Below are 18,399 nucleotides of genomic sequence, written 5' to 3' on the forward strand. Positions count from 1 at the left end.
TTTCCTTTCCCTTTATCCAATATCATTGCCATTCAAGACCAGCATCTTATTGACTGGAACCTTAAAGTTAGTAATGTTATGACAGATAAAAATTGGAATGCTGGCATTCTTAATCAATTTTTACCAATAGACGTTGTTCAGAAAATTTTAGCTATTCCCATCCCAATTTATGAGGTCGCAGATAAACTTGTTTGGGGTCCCAATCCCAATGGTGAGTTCTCGGTTAAATCGTCTCATAGAATTCAAGTGAATGATAATCAGAACCAGTTGTTCAAAGGGCTTCTAAACAAAATCTAGAAGCTAAACATCCCTCATAAAGTTAAGTTCTTTGATTGGCTGCTGGTGAGAAATAAGCTAACAACTAATGTGAAGCTTCATAAATTCAATAATACCATTTCTGCGTTATATCCTTTGTGTAATAATGGTGAGGAGGACATTGGTCACAAATTTAAAGATTGTTCTTATGCTTAGGAGATGTGGAAGATTGACAGCAGTTTACCTGCGATTTCCTTCATTCCATTAGTTAATGATTGGCTTAATAGCCTGGATTTCATTAACAAAGAAGACTTATCTGCTCTTAGTAAAGTTCTGTTTGTTTGGTGGCAAATGTGGAATGACAAAAATGATTTTGTTTTTAGGCAGATAATGCCTAATCCTATTTGTAGTTTTAAGACATTTTCTTCTATAGCTAAGAATTTCCGTCTTGTCAACTCTAATGGAAGGATGGACAATCAAAGTAAAAGAAATAATATTATCAGGTGGCATCCCCCAGATGTGGAGTATCATAAAATAAACTTTAATGGCTCTGTTATAGGTACCTCTGCTGTTGCAGGCTTCATCATTAAAGACCATAATGGGCATCCACTTGTGACTGGGGCAAGGAATTGGGGCAGAACACAGTCATTGTTGCTAAGGCTTTAGCTGCTAGGGATACTCTTCAATTGCCAAAGTCTAGAAGATCAAGATTGAAGGGGACTCTAAGATTGTCATTGAGGCTATCTTAGGGAAGTGTAGCATTACATGGCATATTAGAGCTATCATTGAAGACATCAAATAGCTGGCTTCTTCTTTCGAATCTATTTCTTGGAACTATATTTATAAGAAAGCTAATTTTGTTGCAGATGCCATTACTTCTTATGGGCATGGCTTAGAGAATCTTCATGTTTGGGTGGGTTGTACTCCCTCAGTTGCTTCTGATGCCTTGTTGTTTGACTTTAGGGGCCTTGGGTGTTCCCGGGGTTTTTCAGTCTCTTAATACTATTTTGCTTTCCTCAAAAAAAAAAATTATCTTTCTTATTAATATAAATAAAGACACAAAACATGAAAAATAACACTCACAAATTTATCAAGTAGTTGAATTGACTCATGACCTGTTGAGACATCATTTGCACTTAATTAAGAATAAATAGGATTAGCGCACCTAAACTTGCTCTCTCTGTCTCTTGGACCGGAAATTGCAGGTCTGTGTCCTCTACCTCTCCCCTCTCCCCTCTCCCTCCCTCTCTCTCTCTCTCTCTCTCTCTCTCTCTCTCTCAGCGTCACTAGTGTGTCTGTCTCAGTTCAGAGGTCACTGGCACCACCGAATTTAAGGTCTTTCCTAGAGAGAGGAACGCTAACATGGAAGATCAACGAGGTAGATATACTACTTCTTAATTAATTCAGAACCATATTCACATAGAGAGAGGATCAGAACGATGCGTCGAGAGATCTCCGTCCTGCTTCAGCCTCGATCCCTCATCGTCTGCTTCGTCCTCGCCATTTTCCTAATTTTCGTTTTCTCGTCCACCCATAAGAAGGTGAGTTTTTTATTTTTTTTATTTTTTTCCTGTCATTTTTATTGGGTTTTAACTATAGTTTATGGATCTGAATGAGATTTTGTGTTTTTTTTTTCCTGCTCAAACAATTGTTTGGCAATGTGGGTTTAATGGGTTTTGTTCAAATTTTGGTGCTTTATAACCTATTAATTAGTATTTTGGCGTTTGGAAATCAGAATTTGGGACTAATTATTCACAAATACTCTATTTAATGAATGCTTAATTGGGTGCTAATAATTTGAAATCTGCTAAATGGTGAAATGGGTTAAGACTTAAGCGTGGTTTGATGGGTGGAGCCTATATGTTGGTCAGCCTCTGTGAATTTTGTTATTGTGCTATTCACGGAGCTTGTCTATGTAGCTCATGTCTAGAATTCTAGTAATTTCGATTGTCATCGTAATACATTTCAATTTCGGCATTTGGTTTCTTGAGACTTAGTAGTTGTGGGCTCAATTCTCCAGCCCCATGTGTGATCTATGATTCTCGGATGGTATGTGCTTGAAATTGATACCGGAATGCATGCGTGGGTGGGTAGTGCGTAGGTGGGGCATTCTGAATCTTTCGATTCTGGTTTGGTGCTTGTACATCTGCCTTTATACCACTGAGGGATCCCTCACATAAGCTTGTTTGAGGAACACCTTGTTGGGATGACTAAACATGTCTGCATGTTAGGCATGACCATTTCGTGTATCAGATCCGATGAAGTCACGGAAGTCCATGGTTTTATCATTACATTTCTGCTTACGTGAGTTTAGTTTTAGTGGTTTATATTTTAAGTAATGATGCCTTCACTTTCAGTAAGAGCAAAGAATCGCTCGCGCCTAATATTACAAACAAATTGATTTAACTCTCTAATTTGATGTCTAGGAGGAAGCGCAAATAGAAGAGGTGCCTGAAATTACCCACAGAGTATTCCTTGATATTGATATTGACGGACAGCACTTAGGTATAGCTTCATGTCTATACTATTAACTATCTTCATCCTATTTTATATTGCTTTCCTATGCACTGATAACTTCTATTCACCTTTATATTTGTAGGTAGAATCGTGATTGGATTATATGGTGAGGTTGTTCCAAAAACTGTTGGTATGTGATCATCTCACTTGTTAATACATTTTAATTAGAATCTTACAATATGATCTGTAATTACTTACTAGATTAAACATCATGACATTGGAATTCAAGTTTGGTTCATTTCAATGCATGCTAATAACCAAACTATTTACACTTGTTTGAATCTTTGGAATGATCTTTTTTTAATGCCCGATTACTTGAACCTTGCTGACAAACAGGTAAACATGAAAAGACATAGTTTTACATGTACAAGTACACTCAACTCAGCCAGTAATTTTAGCAATCTTACTGATATTGACTGCTATTTTGTGGACTGCCAACTTGCTTTCTTCTTTTACACTAAAGCATGGTTATCTCTAACACCTGAATCTTTTTTTCTGCAGAAAATTTTAGGGCGTTGTGCACAGGTAGTTAGAGCTACTGAATTTTTTATCACTGCATAGGCTTCTCTTGCTATTTTTATGCTGATTCAAACTTTCTTTGAATTTAGGGGAAAAGGGAAAAGGTGTCAAGGGGAAACTACTCCACTATAAGGGAATACCATTTCATCGTATAGTATCTGGGTTCATGATTCAAGGTGGAGATATTGTTTCTCGTGATGGGAAGGGATATGAATCTATATATGGCAGCACATTTCCTGATGAGAATTTCAGAGTGAAACATTCACACGCAGGTCTTTAATTTCATAAGTTTATGGTGTCGGTTTTCTTTTCTTCACAATTTATGGATTTCTAAAGCTCCTAATTCTCTGAATTGTTACTAAGTCATTTTTATTTGTTTTCCCCTGAAACTGCATTTTATGTGCAGGTGTCGTTTCTATGGTAAATTCAGGACCTGATTCCAATGGCTCACAGTTCTTTATCACCACAATTAAAGCTAGTTGGTAAGTTATTTTTGGGGGTGGATTTCTTAATATTACAACATAATAAGAAATATGGCTCAGCACAAAGGTTCAGAGTTTATACAGCCAATACAAATGCATAGGTTACCTTACCATACAGAACTTCCAAAAACTGTATACATTTGTTCTTTGGGATAGGTCCTGCCGTCCAAGATTGTCTAGTGAGATTCTCCTTAATTTCTAACCACTATTTGAGTACTACTGACTGGCTTCTCCTATGGTGATGCAATCAGAGTATTCTGGCTTGACATTCCATGTCAAGAATTTTCTGAATGTCACATAAAGATTGATAAAACCAAAGCAATTAATATCAATAATTGAGAGAAATCTTCGGCAGACCACCAAAACAAGTGTATTTGTGTTAGTTCAGGGCCGCGAGTCCTTAAACACGCTTGTTACTAATAGGAGGTCTTGAAAACTTTCATGCATCTATATGATGCTGAGTTTTGGAATCTTTGCATTTAAGAATTACACTGAAGTTTCTGAGAATGATCAACATGCATCATTCTAGAGATATGAAATAGTTTAGAGTTGTATAACTTGCTATATAACGCAAGGCTAGTTATACAATGACGATGTCTGGTATGTGAACAGGTTGGACGGGGAGCATGTTGTCTTTGGCAAGGTTATTCAGGGAATGGACACTGGTGTACACAATCGAAGGAGGGGCTGGAACCTACAGTGGAAAACCGAGAAAGAAGGTTGTAATTGCTGAATCAGGAGAGATACCCAAGAGCCAGTGGGATGAGGAAAGTTGACACACTTCTTACAACAGATTTTTAACTTGAGTTCAGTAGATTGCTTTTTTAGATGACCGATACGAGTTTCTTCCCTTCTACGTAGTTCCATCAGTCTCGGGCTTTTCTCCTGGATATATTAGAGTCTCTCTCTCCTTTTGTAATTGGCAAGAGTTGTTAATACAAACATGTTCTGTTGTAGAGGAAGTGAGGAACCGATTAGAAATCCCCAATTTTTTTTTTATCTCGTCTGCCCCCATTTTTCTCATGCATGTATATTTGACTTTCATTCTGAAGTTGCTTTTGAAAGCATTAAAGCAGCTTCAAAGGACTAGCATTTAGTGCTCTTTTTCGTTGTTGTCAAACGAGTTTATTTACGGGAACCAATTTCCGCAGACTCATTTTCTCTCTATGCCCATCTCTTATTTATGGTTGTTGGACTCAAGAGGCAGAGATAATCAGGGTTGTGCAGAAATCATTTCCGTTTGTTGTTGCCACACATGATCTGAGATTTATGAGAATATGAGACCACGTAGGGCTCATTGTATGCGAGAGAGTTCGGATAAGGGTTGAGAAATTATTGGGGTGTTGGTAAGGTAAGATAGTTTCTTGGCGCTATAAATCGATACTAGAGATCAATCGCAAAATAGTTTGCTTCCCCCATTATATCATTTAACTAGAAGAAAATTGGGGCATTGATTCCTAACCTGGAAAAGAGTGGTGTCTCATTTAGTACTAATCTCACGAACTTTGATAAGCAGCTTCTTGCAAATTGTCTAGGTATGTGAAGAGTTGAATTTCATGACAAATACCTAGGATTGCCGGTATTAATTAGGCAATCGAAGAAAGAAACTTTCCGGTATGTGAAGGACCGATTATGGAAGAAACTACAAAGCTGGAAGGGCGATTTATTAAGTTGTGCGGGCAGGGAATTGCTTGTGAAGACTGTGGCACAAGCCTTACCCATGTATTCTATGCAGTGTTTCCTCTTCCCCAAATCCTTTTGCAAAGAGTTGAATACCATGATTGCAAAGTTCTGGTGAAGTGGCGATCCGGGTAAGCGGAAGATTCATTGGCTTAACTGGCGCCATTTGTGTAAACCGAAACATGAGGGAGGATTGGGGTTAAGAGATTTTTATGCTTTCAACTTGGCTTTGTTGGCGAAGCAAGCGTGGCATTTTATCCACCAATTTGACTCTTTGGTGTGTCGAGTCTTCAAAGCTCGTTATTTTCCTACTACCGAGTTCCTTAGTGCTCGAGTTACAGTGAACAGTTTGTATGTTTGGAGGAGCATTGCAGTGACTAAACCTGTTGTTGAAAGGGTGAAGGTGGCAAGTAGGGGATGGGAAAACCATTAGAATTTGGCAAGATAATTGGCTACCAAGGGAGTCCTTTTTTCGAGTATTGAGCCCACCCCGGCGGGAGTTGGATGTGGAGAGTATGGTTGATAAGCTGCTTGTGGCAGGTTCGTAGTATTGGAATGTGGGGCTGTTATATGATTTGTTCTCTCAAGAGGAAGTCGAACACATGTTGAGTATTCCTTTAAGTATGCGAATGGTAGCGGATCAAAGAATTTGGCATTTTGAACGTGATGGGAAGTTCTCGTGAGGAGTGCCTATCATGTGGCGAGGTCTATTGGTTCCAATGCAGCTGTTGGAGCTAGCAGGTCTGCTTCAGTCAATGATGATGGACGAACGAAGCTGTTGCGAAGGGTATGGAATGTGTGCGTCCCAGGGAAGGTTAAAATATGTGTCTGGCGTGTATGCTTAGATGCATTGCCCACGAAAAGTAATCTTTCCGAGCAGAGAGTGGAGGTGGACAATTGTTGTAGCCTTTGCGGGTGTAGTGGTGAATCAATAGAACATGCTTTGAGGGATAGTAATATGGCTAAAGCAGTTTGGTTTGGCGGTTTGAGGATTAGGGTAGAGAGTGATAATCAACAGTTCGTGTTTTGGTTATCAAATATTGTCGAGCATTCTCCTGCTTCGGTGTTCGAATTATCATTGATGGTCATTTGGATGCTATGGAAGAATAGGAACGATGGGCTTTGGAATGGGAAGCAGCTGATGCCTCAGGATTTGTTAATTAGAACGGAAGGTTGGCTACAGGAGTACCATAAGTGGCATAAGTCAGGAACGAAAAAATCCATGAAAGTTCAGCAAAAGTGGCGGAGACCTGGGGTTGATTGGGTCAAGTGTAATTTTGATGGGGCATGGATACATCAAGGCTCAAGGGGAGGTTTTGGAGCTGTGCTACGTGACCATATGGGTGATTTTGTTGCTGCAGTAGCGGGACCATTGGGGTGGACAGGATCGGCATTCCAAGCAGAACTTTGTGCTACTCGACAAGCATTACTGCTGGCCCAGTCATATTGCCCAGATGGTAAAAGGATAAGTTTTGAAGATGATTCCAGTCTGGTGATGGCTGCCATGAAGGGCAAGGAGGACGACTGTTCTCCATTGGGAAATATAATAAATGACTTGCGATTTATGCTCCAATCTTTTCCTAGTTCAAAGGTGAGTTTGGTGCAGTGAGGATGTAATTCGGCTGCTCATAGACTTGTACGTTGGGGTTGGGTAGTACCCATCAGATTGGGTGGTGTGAAAATCCCCCTAACTTGTTCAGGGATATCTTATTTGAAGAAAGTTTGTAGGGTTATGATTTTATGTATTGTCATTTGAGGATAGTTCTCTTGATTGTACGGGATGCTCTTTTCCTTTCGATCGGGTTGAAAGCCCCGCAAGGTTTTATTGAGACCCATTATGCACGCTATCCTCAGTTTGTACGCATTCTATTTCTTTGCAATAAATAACGTATTTTTCCCTCAAAAATTATTTTGAGTATTGGTCTTTAAACTTGTCAAAATATGAAGTGACGGTTCTTTAGGTAACTATGTCAGAATTTTCATCCCTTATTTGTCCTGTTAAACTTTTTATTTTGGATGAAAGTTTTAATGATGTTACCCAAAAATGATCCTTTCTATACATTGTGACAAATTTGAGGACCAATTAAGAATCAAAACTCTAATGGAACCAAAATTCAGGGACCGACAAAGATCTATGAAAATAACATAAGATTATGACAACATTGAATCTACGTAAAGGCCTATATGAGATTCTAACAACGTGGTGACATGTCTCATACCAGACCATTAGACAAAAAAGTGTGTGGAAAGTTAAAAAAATGTGTATGAATAGCCCTATCTTTTAAAAAATATGTAACTAAAAGCGCTCCTATTAGTCACTTGGTACTTGTATTCTTCTTCATTTGTAAATGAAAAGTTTTAGGTTCAATTCTCGTTAAAAGACGAATTTGAACCAAATTATGTTAGCCTATTGTGAGGCTAAACCTACCTCCTTTCCTTAAGTATAGATAATATCGTTTGTTAAAAATAAATAAAAAATTAAAAAAAAAAAAACGCTTTTATTATAATCACATAAAAGACCATTTACTAATTGCTATTTGATATTCCACTAGATCTTTATTTTATGTCCATTAAACGCATCTAGGAAATGCTTTTGGTATTTGAAAGTGGACAAATGTTTCTTCTCCTTCATCCAATTTTTCAGTTATAACGTGTTTTTATCTGTACAACTATAATAATTAAAATTATTTATTTTCTTAACCATCATTTAAAAATTATTTTGAAATAAAAAATTAATTAACTTTGTAATTGTCCAATCATGCATATGCATCAAACAAACCAACAATTCATCTTTAAAATATGAATTATGTTGTGAAACAAATAGTGGTTGTCCTTATACAATGTATGTTAGTAAACTATCATAAACATCATAATAATGTAGAGAAGCTTTTGGGTTACTATAGTGAACATTTGGGTAACCACTGATGTATTTGATGTCCATATAAAGATGGTCTAATGATAATGAAAATAGACACTTTGTTTTCTCCTCCCCATTCTTTCTCTTGTTTCTCTCTTTTTCTATACTTTATTTCCAATACGTTATCAACACGCCCTTGATTCAATTTCCTTTCATTGAATTTTTCGATTTAGCTCATATAGCATTGTTTAGAGTTTTCTTTTGTGCTCAACCATTAGACTTCACAATGCTCTTAATACCATGATGATATACACAACTTGAATGGTGTAATATGACGTTCATAAATTACCAAGTGCGCGATGTGGTTTTTCTACTCATATGATTTTTTTTTCTTTATATTCATAAATTTCACATGAACATAGATGCATATTTTTTTCTTTATATTCATAATTTTCACATGAACATAGATGCATATTTTTTTCTACTGGGGATGTCCAAGTTTTTTTATATGAACCCCACCACCGTGAGGTTTTCTTCACACAAATGGAGTCTCATATTACAATTCCATATTTGATAAATTGGGTTTGAATCAAATTGGTTTGCTATTCTCACGGTTTGTGCCATTCGTCCACTTAATAGAAGTATGAGCTTTGATTTCTCTTGGTATCATGTTTCCTGTCATTCATTTCAACTTCCACTGTTACAACTATGGCATAAATGATCCTTTTAATTGCTAATCAATTCAAATAAATAATTAATCTGGTTTTCTTCATTTAACTCCTAGGAGTATTTTTGCTCATTACCATTTAGTGTGGTGTATGCTTGAGCATATATCATACTAAATGATGATGAGCAAAAATACACTCTTTAACTTATGGTATGCAAGAATTAAATCATGATGTAATTCCTATATGTTTTTAGATATCAGTGGTCAATTAGAAGTTTATGCATTCAACGGATGGTTATAGTTCCAATTGCCAACCAATTAATCGTTGCATTCACAAATATGATTTCATTTACTACTTATTTATTATTTTATGTGTGTTATATGAAATCAAAGAGCTAATGAAGTGTTGATCCTCAATTTATGTGGATTATTTGTGATGTAGAGATTTACTGAAAGCAGGACATGTAGTTTCTCTAATCTAGGAATGAAATTGCACATTTTAGATTACAAATTATTCGATTGAATCATAACCTAGCGTTCATTGATTCAACATCTTGGAGGGCCTAAAGTTCCTCAAGTTGTCGTTGCATAACTACATTCAACGAATTTTTTTGGTGGTACTTATGATATTGAAATTAGGCATCGAGCATGACTCAGCCTTACCCCACAATATTTGGTGTATTTTTACCAAGGCTTGATTAAAAATAAAAATTAAAAAAAGGTTGAGCCAATTTTTACAATTCTCTCATGAATTTGAACTCAGGATACAACCCACTTTGAGGTATAAGACTTGCTATCCATACAATGGAAAATCCTTTTTTTTATCTCCCACCTTGAGTTTACAAGCAATTAATGGTCGAGTTATCTTCCAAATAGTTTATGTGACAAACCGTCCCTAATTTTACAATTTTATAAATTGTAAAAGAATAATTTTACGAAAATATTTTAAAGGCAATGAAGCTTTTATGAACTTACGAAATTCAAGGACATTTTGATAAATTCATTATCCTACGTAAAAACCCCTTTATTATTTTATTAATTTTTCGTTGTAGAATTTCTTTATGATGGGACCCACCCACGTGGGTCTCATATCACCCTTGTCCCCATGTCCATTCTCTCCTTCTGACTCTTTTTTTTTTTAATTTTGGGACCACTCTCTTGCTGCCATGTGTTTGCTCTCTAGCACTCTCAGGTCTCTCTCCTCTCCCGACTTCTCTTTCTTTTTCTCTCTGCAACTACCGGCGCTGAGGCCGTCCACCCACTCACCGTATTCTCTGGTGAGCCACACCACCATCACCACACTGTCACCACTCCGGCGAGACGGCCACCGTGACTGCTATGCTCGGAGACTTTCTCTAACTCTCCCAACGAGCTCACTCTCTCTCTCGAACTCCTCCCTTGCTGCAACACTGGGAGCACCACCTCCGGTCTTACTCGCCATTCCGGCGAGCCTCGTCACCAACGATCACCACCTAAAAACCTTCCTAGTCACGATTCCAAACCAGGCAGAGACCTTTTTTCCTCCTTCTCTCTCTGCACAGTGGCACCGCCACTGTTCAAGAATCTCTCTGGCGATTTCTCGCCATTTCCGGCGAGGGTAAGTTTCGAAAACTCTTTAAACCTTCTTCGATAACGTTCTAGAATACGCTTAGGGTAACTTTGAGACGTTTTGGTGACGTTTTGCTACAGAAATGGTGCGGGGGGGAAGTTCCCCAGTTTCCGGTGCGGAAACCGACCCTTTGAAGGCTTTTTCCGGCAAGATCAGGCCATGACAAGGGACCACAATGGTATAATTCAAATCCCTACCCTCTTAACTTCATTTTGGTAATTAAATGGTGAATTATGGTTGAGTTTTTGGAGCTCGAACGGAGCTCTGTTTTGCTGCCCAGAATTCGGCGAGCCGCCGGAGAAGAAAAATATATATATAACAAAAGACTTCAGCCTAAACTCGACCCAAACCATAAACCTAGACCTGGCATTTTCAACCCGACCCGTTAAAATTAGTATTCGAATGAGTGATTAACGGATCGGGTCAATCCGTTAATCACTCGTTAAATAACAGATCATTTTGGGTGAACCCGTTAACCATCCGTTATGGAGGAACACAGGCTTGGCGAAAGAAGTCGACCATGATTGCGGTGCCGCTGATGTTTTGGGTAATTTTATTTGTGACGTGAGGGAATTGGCAGAAGGAAATGGAAGGGTGTGAGTGGGAGATGCGGCGGATGTAGGCAGGGCCTAAGCTTTTTGTTTGCTTCAAAATCCTCAATTCTTTTCCTTTTTCGCTTCTGGGTTTTTGTTTTCTACATCAATTTTGCCTCAAATTTTTACATTTACCAAAAGGTAAATTGTAGTAATAGTCTCTTAACTTTAATTCAATTGAAGCAATGGTCCTTCAACTAAAAATTCATTACCATTAGTCCCTTAACTCATCAAAATATGCAGTTATGGTCCCTCAACTAAAAATCTATCACCATTGGTCCCTTAACTTTAATCCAACTTGATAAATAGTCCCTCAACTTTAACCCAATTGGAGCAATGGTCCCTCAACTCTAACCCAATTGTAGCAATAGTCTTTCCAACACAACTCATTTTGACCAAATTCTGACGAAGTTTTATGAAAAGGACCATAACTACACGTTTTGATGAGTTGAGGGACCTCAATTGTAGTAACAGTCCTTCCAACATAACTCATTTTGACGAAGTTGATAAAAAAGACAATAGCTACACATTTTGATGAGTTGAGGGACCAATGGTAATGAATTTTTAGTTGAGGGATCATTGCTACAATTTACTCATACCAGAAAAACAAACGTGCAACTCACCTGGGTTCTTAATTTTTTCCGTTGATGGTATCTTTTTTGTTCCCAAAAATTATGTGTTTTTGACTTATGAACTAAAGATGAAATTTGAAATATTTTATTTGATTGATGATTATAAATATAAAACTTGAATTTTTGTTTTGTTTTGTTTTAGCCCATTGAATGTGAAATGTGTTAATTTGTTGTTCTGATCATGTATGTATGTCAATACCATGGTGTTTTATGTTATGAGACAGTAGTTGGGCAGGCAGTCATCAACCATGACGGTGACACAGCAGATTTGGATCAATGATGGGAACCTAGTGGTTCATAGAAAGACCAATTTGACTGGAGTTCCAGATAACATCGTACTTAGGGGTGTCGAAGAAGCTGCCATAGGTGTAAAGAATGGTGATGGAGAACTTGTGGGGGCCGTAGCGGTGGATGAGCTTGCTGAGCTCCACCATGAAGATGATGTGACCCATTCCTACAGCTGCATACAACACTATTACGTCTCCCATGGCGGTTGCTACTGCTGATTTGTTTGCGTTTGGTGTTTATGTGTTGTGTTTTCTCTTGAAATTATTTGATTTGATTTGATTTGAAAGAAAAGAAAAGAAAGAAAAAAAATTGTTAACGAGTGAAACGGATGACCCGTTAGTTTAACGGATTGGGTTCGGGTGACCCATTAGATTAACGGATGGGTTAAACCCGACCCAAACCCAGTAAACTCGACCTGTTTACAGGTTTACATAAACCCAACCCTTTGGGCTTTTGTCCCAGGCCGGCTCGTTTCAAACTTGGGCTCAGAATATTCTTATTCTTTAGGTTGGCCTTTTCGGAAATTTTTTGGAAACCCTTCTAGGCTAATTTCGACGTTCCAAGTCCGCTTTGAACATCGATTTAGTGAAATTCCAAATTTTTAATGTGGTTGACAACCAGGACGTCTTGGTTGACTTTGTAGGGTTGACCATTGACTTTTTACAAAATTTATCGGGGACCCTCCTTAGCGTATTTCGACGCCCTGATTCCAAATTCGCACTTCACTTTCCCGAATTTAATTGTTTTAGTGGAGTTTTACTAATGGGTTCTAATATTATGCTTAGGTGCAATTATTATGGATGATTTCGACTATTCTAGTTTGAACGGGTTCAACTCGACGACATGATCTGTGTGTGTGTGTGTGTGTACTCCTTAGCATATTTCAACGCCTTAATTCCGATTTCGCACTCTGCTTTCCTGAATTTAATTGTTTTAGTGGAGTTTTACTAATGGGTCCTAATATTATGCTTAGGTGCAATTATTATCGGTGACTTCGACTATTCTAGTTCGAACGGGTTCGACTTGACGACATGATCTGTGAGTGGGTCATTTCCTTTATATATATATATTGTGTTTGTGTGTGTGTGTGTGTGTGTGTGATTGATAGTTTCCATTTATGCATTTGAAAAAGAATTTCTTACGTACACCTGGATGTGTGTGTGTGTGTGTGATTGATAGCTTCCATTTATGTATTTGAAAAAGAATTTCTTATTTACACATGGATTAGACTAAAGTTTATAAGAATTAACGAAATAACGGAATTTATGAAATATGCTACATTCTACGGGATGCACAAGTATGCTTATAATCTTTGATGCCATAATTATATCTACGGCTATGAATGTTAGTATGTTGATTAGAATTATCGAATTACTGTGGCATGCTTATATTTATGTAGTCTGCTCATCATTGCTACACCCCAGTGTTAATGCTCGCCCAGGGCAGGGCCAATCTTTCACGTGTATGTTCACCTCTGCACCGCACGCTTATCTTGGATCCAAATAGGTGCCAGTCCTGTCGTATAGGTTGCATTAGGAAACTCCGACTCGTACGTGATTGCGAATAGCGCCAGTCTTCACGTGATTGTAGCACTAGAGTGTATATTATGATTACACCCAGTCCTGTCGTACAGGTCGCAGTAGGTAACTTCGACTCGTATGCTAGCATAGATTGATGAGCATCAGTTTAGTTATATAGGTCACATTAGGCAACTTCTACCTGTGTGCTAGCATAGATTGATGAGCACCTGATTTTACTTATATTACTATTGAGATTTTGGATATCCTGCCCTTAGTTACAAGATATTGTCCCGTAATAAATTCTTGAGATTTTGTAGGCTACGGTAAGTATTTATATACTATACATAGTAATTATATTTTGGAAACTACACTTATTTTACGGCGAGGGTTACAATGTTTTCAAAAAGGTTTTTATAAAACTTTATTTTCAGGCTTACTCACCCTTATTTTTCGCCCATCCAGGTTTTAGTAGCTGAGCTTTCGTATCGATGAGGATTTTTGGCAAATCTCAGTATAGGTGGCTACCTATGACGGTATAATCTTTATTCTACCTTACTGTACTTTACTTATGCTCTGTCATCACGTGTGAAATGGGTTCATTCCCACTCACTAGCGTACTCGTATATTTAGGCACTTTTAGGTTTAAATTTATTCACATTTTCCACATCACTATACTTTGTGGCTTCGTCACATTCCAGGTGTCGGCTAGCACAGCTCGATTCGGAGTCATAGTAGACATTTCGGGTCAGGGTGTGTCAGCTTGGCTCTTCATTTTGTTATATCATGTTGATTTCAATTTTGTTTATTTCAATTTTCTTATGTTATTATGAATTCTTTAATTGACACACCCCGAACTGAAATATCCACCTGGACTTCGAATCGAGTTGTGAAAGCCAGCACCAGGAAGGTGACGAAGTCATAAATCAATTTTCTTATGTTATTATGAATTCATTAATTGACACACACCAACCCGAAAATGTCCACTTGGACTTGGAATTGAGTTGTGCTGGCCGACACCATGAAGGTGACGAAGCCATAAAGGGTGATGATGTGGAAAATGTGAGTAAATTTAAATCTAAAAGTGACTAAGTACAAGAGTGCGCATGTAAGCGAGATCAAACTCATTTCATACGTGATGTCAAAGCAGTAAAGTACAGTAAAATTAGAATAAGAATTATACCGTTAGAAATATTCCCCTAATCAGCATTTGCCAGAAATTCTAGTCGATATGAGCACTGCCACTAAAACCTGGAGGGGTGAAAAATAAGGATGAGTGGGCCTGAAAATAAAGTTTTGTAAAAGCCTTTTCGAAAACATATAACCCCTCGCTGTAAAACAAATATAGTTTCCAAATATATACACTACATATAGTATGAAAACACTTAGCGTAATCAATAATATTTCAAAAATACAGTAGATCGCAATATTTCACACATAAAACTTATAACATTCAGTAATTGCCATATCTCGCATAAACGAACATATAATATTGGGTGCTCATTGACATATGTTGACACACAAGTTCATGCAGAGGTATTCTAACATGAACAGGACTGGGTGTAATAATGATTTACGTTTTAGTACTACAATCACGTGAAGACTGGCGCTATGTGCGTCATATACAAGTCCTAATTGCCTATAGCAATCTAGGACAAGACTAGCACTTACCATGGACCCAAGGAGAGCGTCCAGTGCAATGTGAACATACATATGAAGACTGGCCTGGCCTGGGCAAGTACAAACACCAGTGTAGCATGCATGATGAGCAGTAATATAAATATGATCATGCTACGGAAATTTCGTAATTCACAATAATAAAATAATAATATTCGTGATCGTAAATATAATTAAAGCAACCCATAATAATAATATGCATACCTGTGCATCTCGGAGGACGTAGAATAATTTCATAAATTCCGTCAATGCACGAATTCTTATATACATTAAGCTAATTTAGGCGTAACGTAGAAAATTATTTATTAAATATATGTATGGAAACCAATTAAATATACAATATTTAAAAGCAAAGACCCACTCACAAATCACGTCTTCAGGTCGAACCCACCTCGCAGGCATCAGAGATCCTTGCGATGTGTTTCACTAAAAACAAAACCATTTACGTAAATATATAACGTTCTAACGTAAATTTGCGTATTCATACAAAGTTCAGCTAATAAATGAACTATTTTAAAACAATCGAATTTCAAAAAACGGACGACGAATTTGGATTCGGCACATCGAGAAACCTAAGGGGAGACCTCGGGCTCCTCCACACGGCGCCACACGAGCCACCATGCGCGCCCACGTGCCTTCTTCGCAAATTTCCATATTTTGCAGGTTTTTGGGCTAACTTCCAGAGCTTATTCTGAGCTCAGTTATTCACCAAACTTGTTGATTCAAAAGTCAATTTGAAGCTAGAAATGTAGGGAACAAAACCATACCAAAGTGGGGCCTAGTTATGGTCGTAGTGGCCGAAAAAATGATTTGAAAATGGCTTGGTGGTCACAGTTTTCCTCACTAGCTTTTGGAAAAAATTTCTCGAGGTTTTTTCTGCACTAATTCACCCCCAATCACATTTTTAAGGTTAAAAACATTATCAGGAGTTCAAAATCATAAAGATTTGAGGTTAATGTCCCGAGGCTCACCATGGTGGAGTTGTCGCGAGTTCACTGGAAAACATGGCACTGGTGATCATTACTAGGCTCAGGGAAGGACTTTAAGACATGGTGGTGATTTGAGTGGTTTAAGATCGATGCAGAAATGGCGGCTCCGTTGTGATAGTGCTTACATGTACAGAGGAGGGGGACAGGAGAGTGTAAGGTGAGGGAGCTTGTCCTAGCTTTTGTGATTCACAGAGAAAAAGAAAGTTTGAGAGGGAGAGAGTGCAGAGTTTGAATGAGAAAGGAAGTGTGGAGAGAGATTCCAAGAAAGTGAGGGGAAAGAGAAAAGAGGGAGAAAAGTGAGAGAGAGAACAAGAGAAGTTAGAGAGCTTGAGATAGAGTGAGGAAACCATGGAGGGGACACGAAAGAGAGGGAAATAGCGGGGTGTGGGCCCCACTGGCTCACAAAACAAGGTCACAAAAGGAAAGACAAAATATCTCCCCGCGCAACAGTAAAATTACCAAATTGCCCTCGATGTTCGATGTTTTGTAGAATCTTCGTTGTAACTCCAAATTCGGTTCTGCGAGCACCCACACATTCACATTGCCGAGTACTACAAGAATATGTATGTGTGTGTCATTGGGTCATGCCCAAATAATAATTAATTAGGCACGAGGGCTAATTAATAAAATACTAGCATAGACAGGTCGATATTACAGTTTGCAACCCACAATACCAATAACTCACTATTGTCTTGATAAACAAGTAATAAATTCTCAAGAGTGCAATTATCATTTTGCCCCTCATTGGGAAACGTGCATAAATCATCCAATTTACACCTGTTCACGCTCATGTGTTCATAAGAACACATACCACCTAGAAATATGTGCAAGGGAACGAGGAGTGATAAGGACTCGAATGTCCATGAAGGATTTCCACTATCAAGGGCATTTTCGTAATTTTCTAAGGTTAGAGAATAAAATATATTAAATTTGGGACGGGACGTCACATTAATTGAATTTATTTCTATATTGAATTATATTTTAATTTTGTTCAATTCATTGTTTTTCTTCAAAGTGGCTTCTACTTTCTTTTATGAATTGTATTGCATAATCATATAAGTAGTGTATGCTTGTCATGAACTAGAAGTTCAGTAACTAAGTAATGGCATGATTATCATGGCCGTTCATGATCCATAATGATGTGTTGGATTCTAATGAATTTGTATGGACGTTTTTAGGCCTTAACACAGTGCATTATGCATGTCTTTGCAAGGATTGCTCACACGGAAATTGGTCCTCAAACCATCTATAATTTGATCTTGGATCCTTATTTTCTTCTCGAGAATTTACAAGCATATTTATTATCTTAATCAACATCTAATTGTGGACCACTTGACCAATAACCTAGATGTATGTACAAGGTGTCATAATATTATTCACTTGCTACTACAAGCGTAATTCCCAAATTTGTGGGCTATTTCATGCATTTCGGATTACTTTTGAGCACGCAATTTCTCATGGCTTACCATAAGCTTTAAACATTCAATCATTGCTAATTTGTTCTTGGGAGATACATCTTGATCACATGCATTATCATGATCATTTCGGTCAACGTTTATTTTCCAAATGCGTGAACAAAGATGGTTCAATCCATAAAAATTGGGATTCAAGTTTATCTTTCTTTTGTTGTGCATATTTGCCTCATTTTTAGCAGCTTGTCAGTTTTGATGGGTCAATTCTTCACGCCATTAGGGAGAGAAGTGACAGTTTCAAGAACTCGTGAATCAACGTTGATACATCCGCTCTTATCTCATAAGTGATGTAGATATATACATACATACATATATATATATATATATATAGTTTATAAACTTTGAACTCTCTATAAGTGGAGATTAATAATTTCAAGCCCTGATTGAAAATAACTCTCCATTAAAGGGTATGATCCAAGTTTGTAAGTTCATCATAAGATGTTTGTCCTAGATGTGACAATGGAAGTCCTGAAGAGGCATTGTATATGTACCAAGCAATGAAATACTTATAAATTAAGCGTTGGACCATGAATTGACGATACTTGAGAGTTTTGATTATAGTAGCTACTCACATCATCAAGGACTATTCAGTTACATTTTCCCATTATATGTCGACAATTGTAAAATTGTTGTACAAATTGGAAA

The 18,399-nt window shown here is 37.7% G+C and overlaps 2 protein-coding genes across 2 annotated transcripts; both read left to right on the forward strand.

The window, feature by feature from the left end:
- Positions 1 to 1,372: 1,372 nt before the first annotated feature.
- On the forward strand, positions 1,373 to 4,875 carry LOC125472591 (peptidyl-prolyl cis-trans isomerase CYP21-1-like). The gene is given in 8 exon segments (XM_048574236.1): positions 1,373 to 1,796; positions 2,682 to 2,760; positions 2,855 to 2,902; positions 3,274 to 3,297; positions 3,381 to 3,563; positions 3,698 to 3,773; positions 4,386 to 4,434; positions 4,436 to 4,875. Coding segments are annotated over 8 exon segments (675 nt in total). The 5' UTR covers positions 1,373 to 1,694; the 3' UTR covers positions 4,550 to 4,875.
- Positions 4,876 to 9,165: 4,290 nt separating this feature from the next.
- LOC125472530 lies at positions 9,166 to 12,377 on the forward strand. Its single transcript, XM_048574157.1, has 3 exons — positions 9,166 to 10,574; positions 10,667 to 10,764; positions 12,036 to 12,377. The coding sequence occupies exons 1-3, from the start codon at positions 10,144 to 10,146 to the stop codon at positions 12,089 to 12,091; spliced, it is 585 nt and encodes a 194-aa protein (XP_048430114.1). The 5' UTR covers positions 9,166 to 10,143; the 3' UTR covers positions 12,092 to 12,377.
- The last annotated feature ends 6,022 nt before the right edge of the window (positions 12,378 to 18,399 follow it).

Source organism: the organism of the source record quoted next, unplaced genomic scaffold, assembly GCF_019419815.1.
Source record: "Pyrus x bretschneideri cultivar Hongxiangsu unplaced genomic scaffold, Pyrus_bretschneideri_v1 Contig7, whole genome shotgun sequence".
In the NCBI taxonomy this organism is placed as follows: domain Eukaryota; kingdom Viridiplantae; phylum Streptophyta; class Magnoliopsida; order Rosales; family Rosaceae; genus Pyrus; species Pyrus x bretschneideri.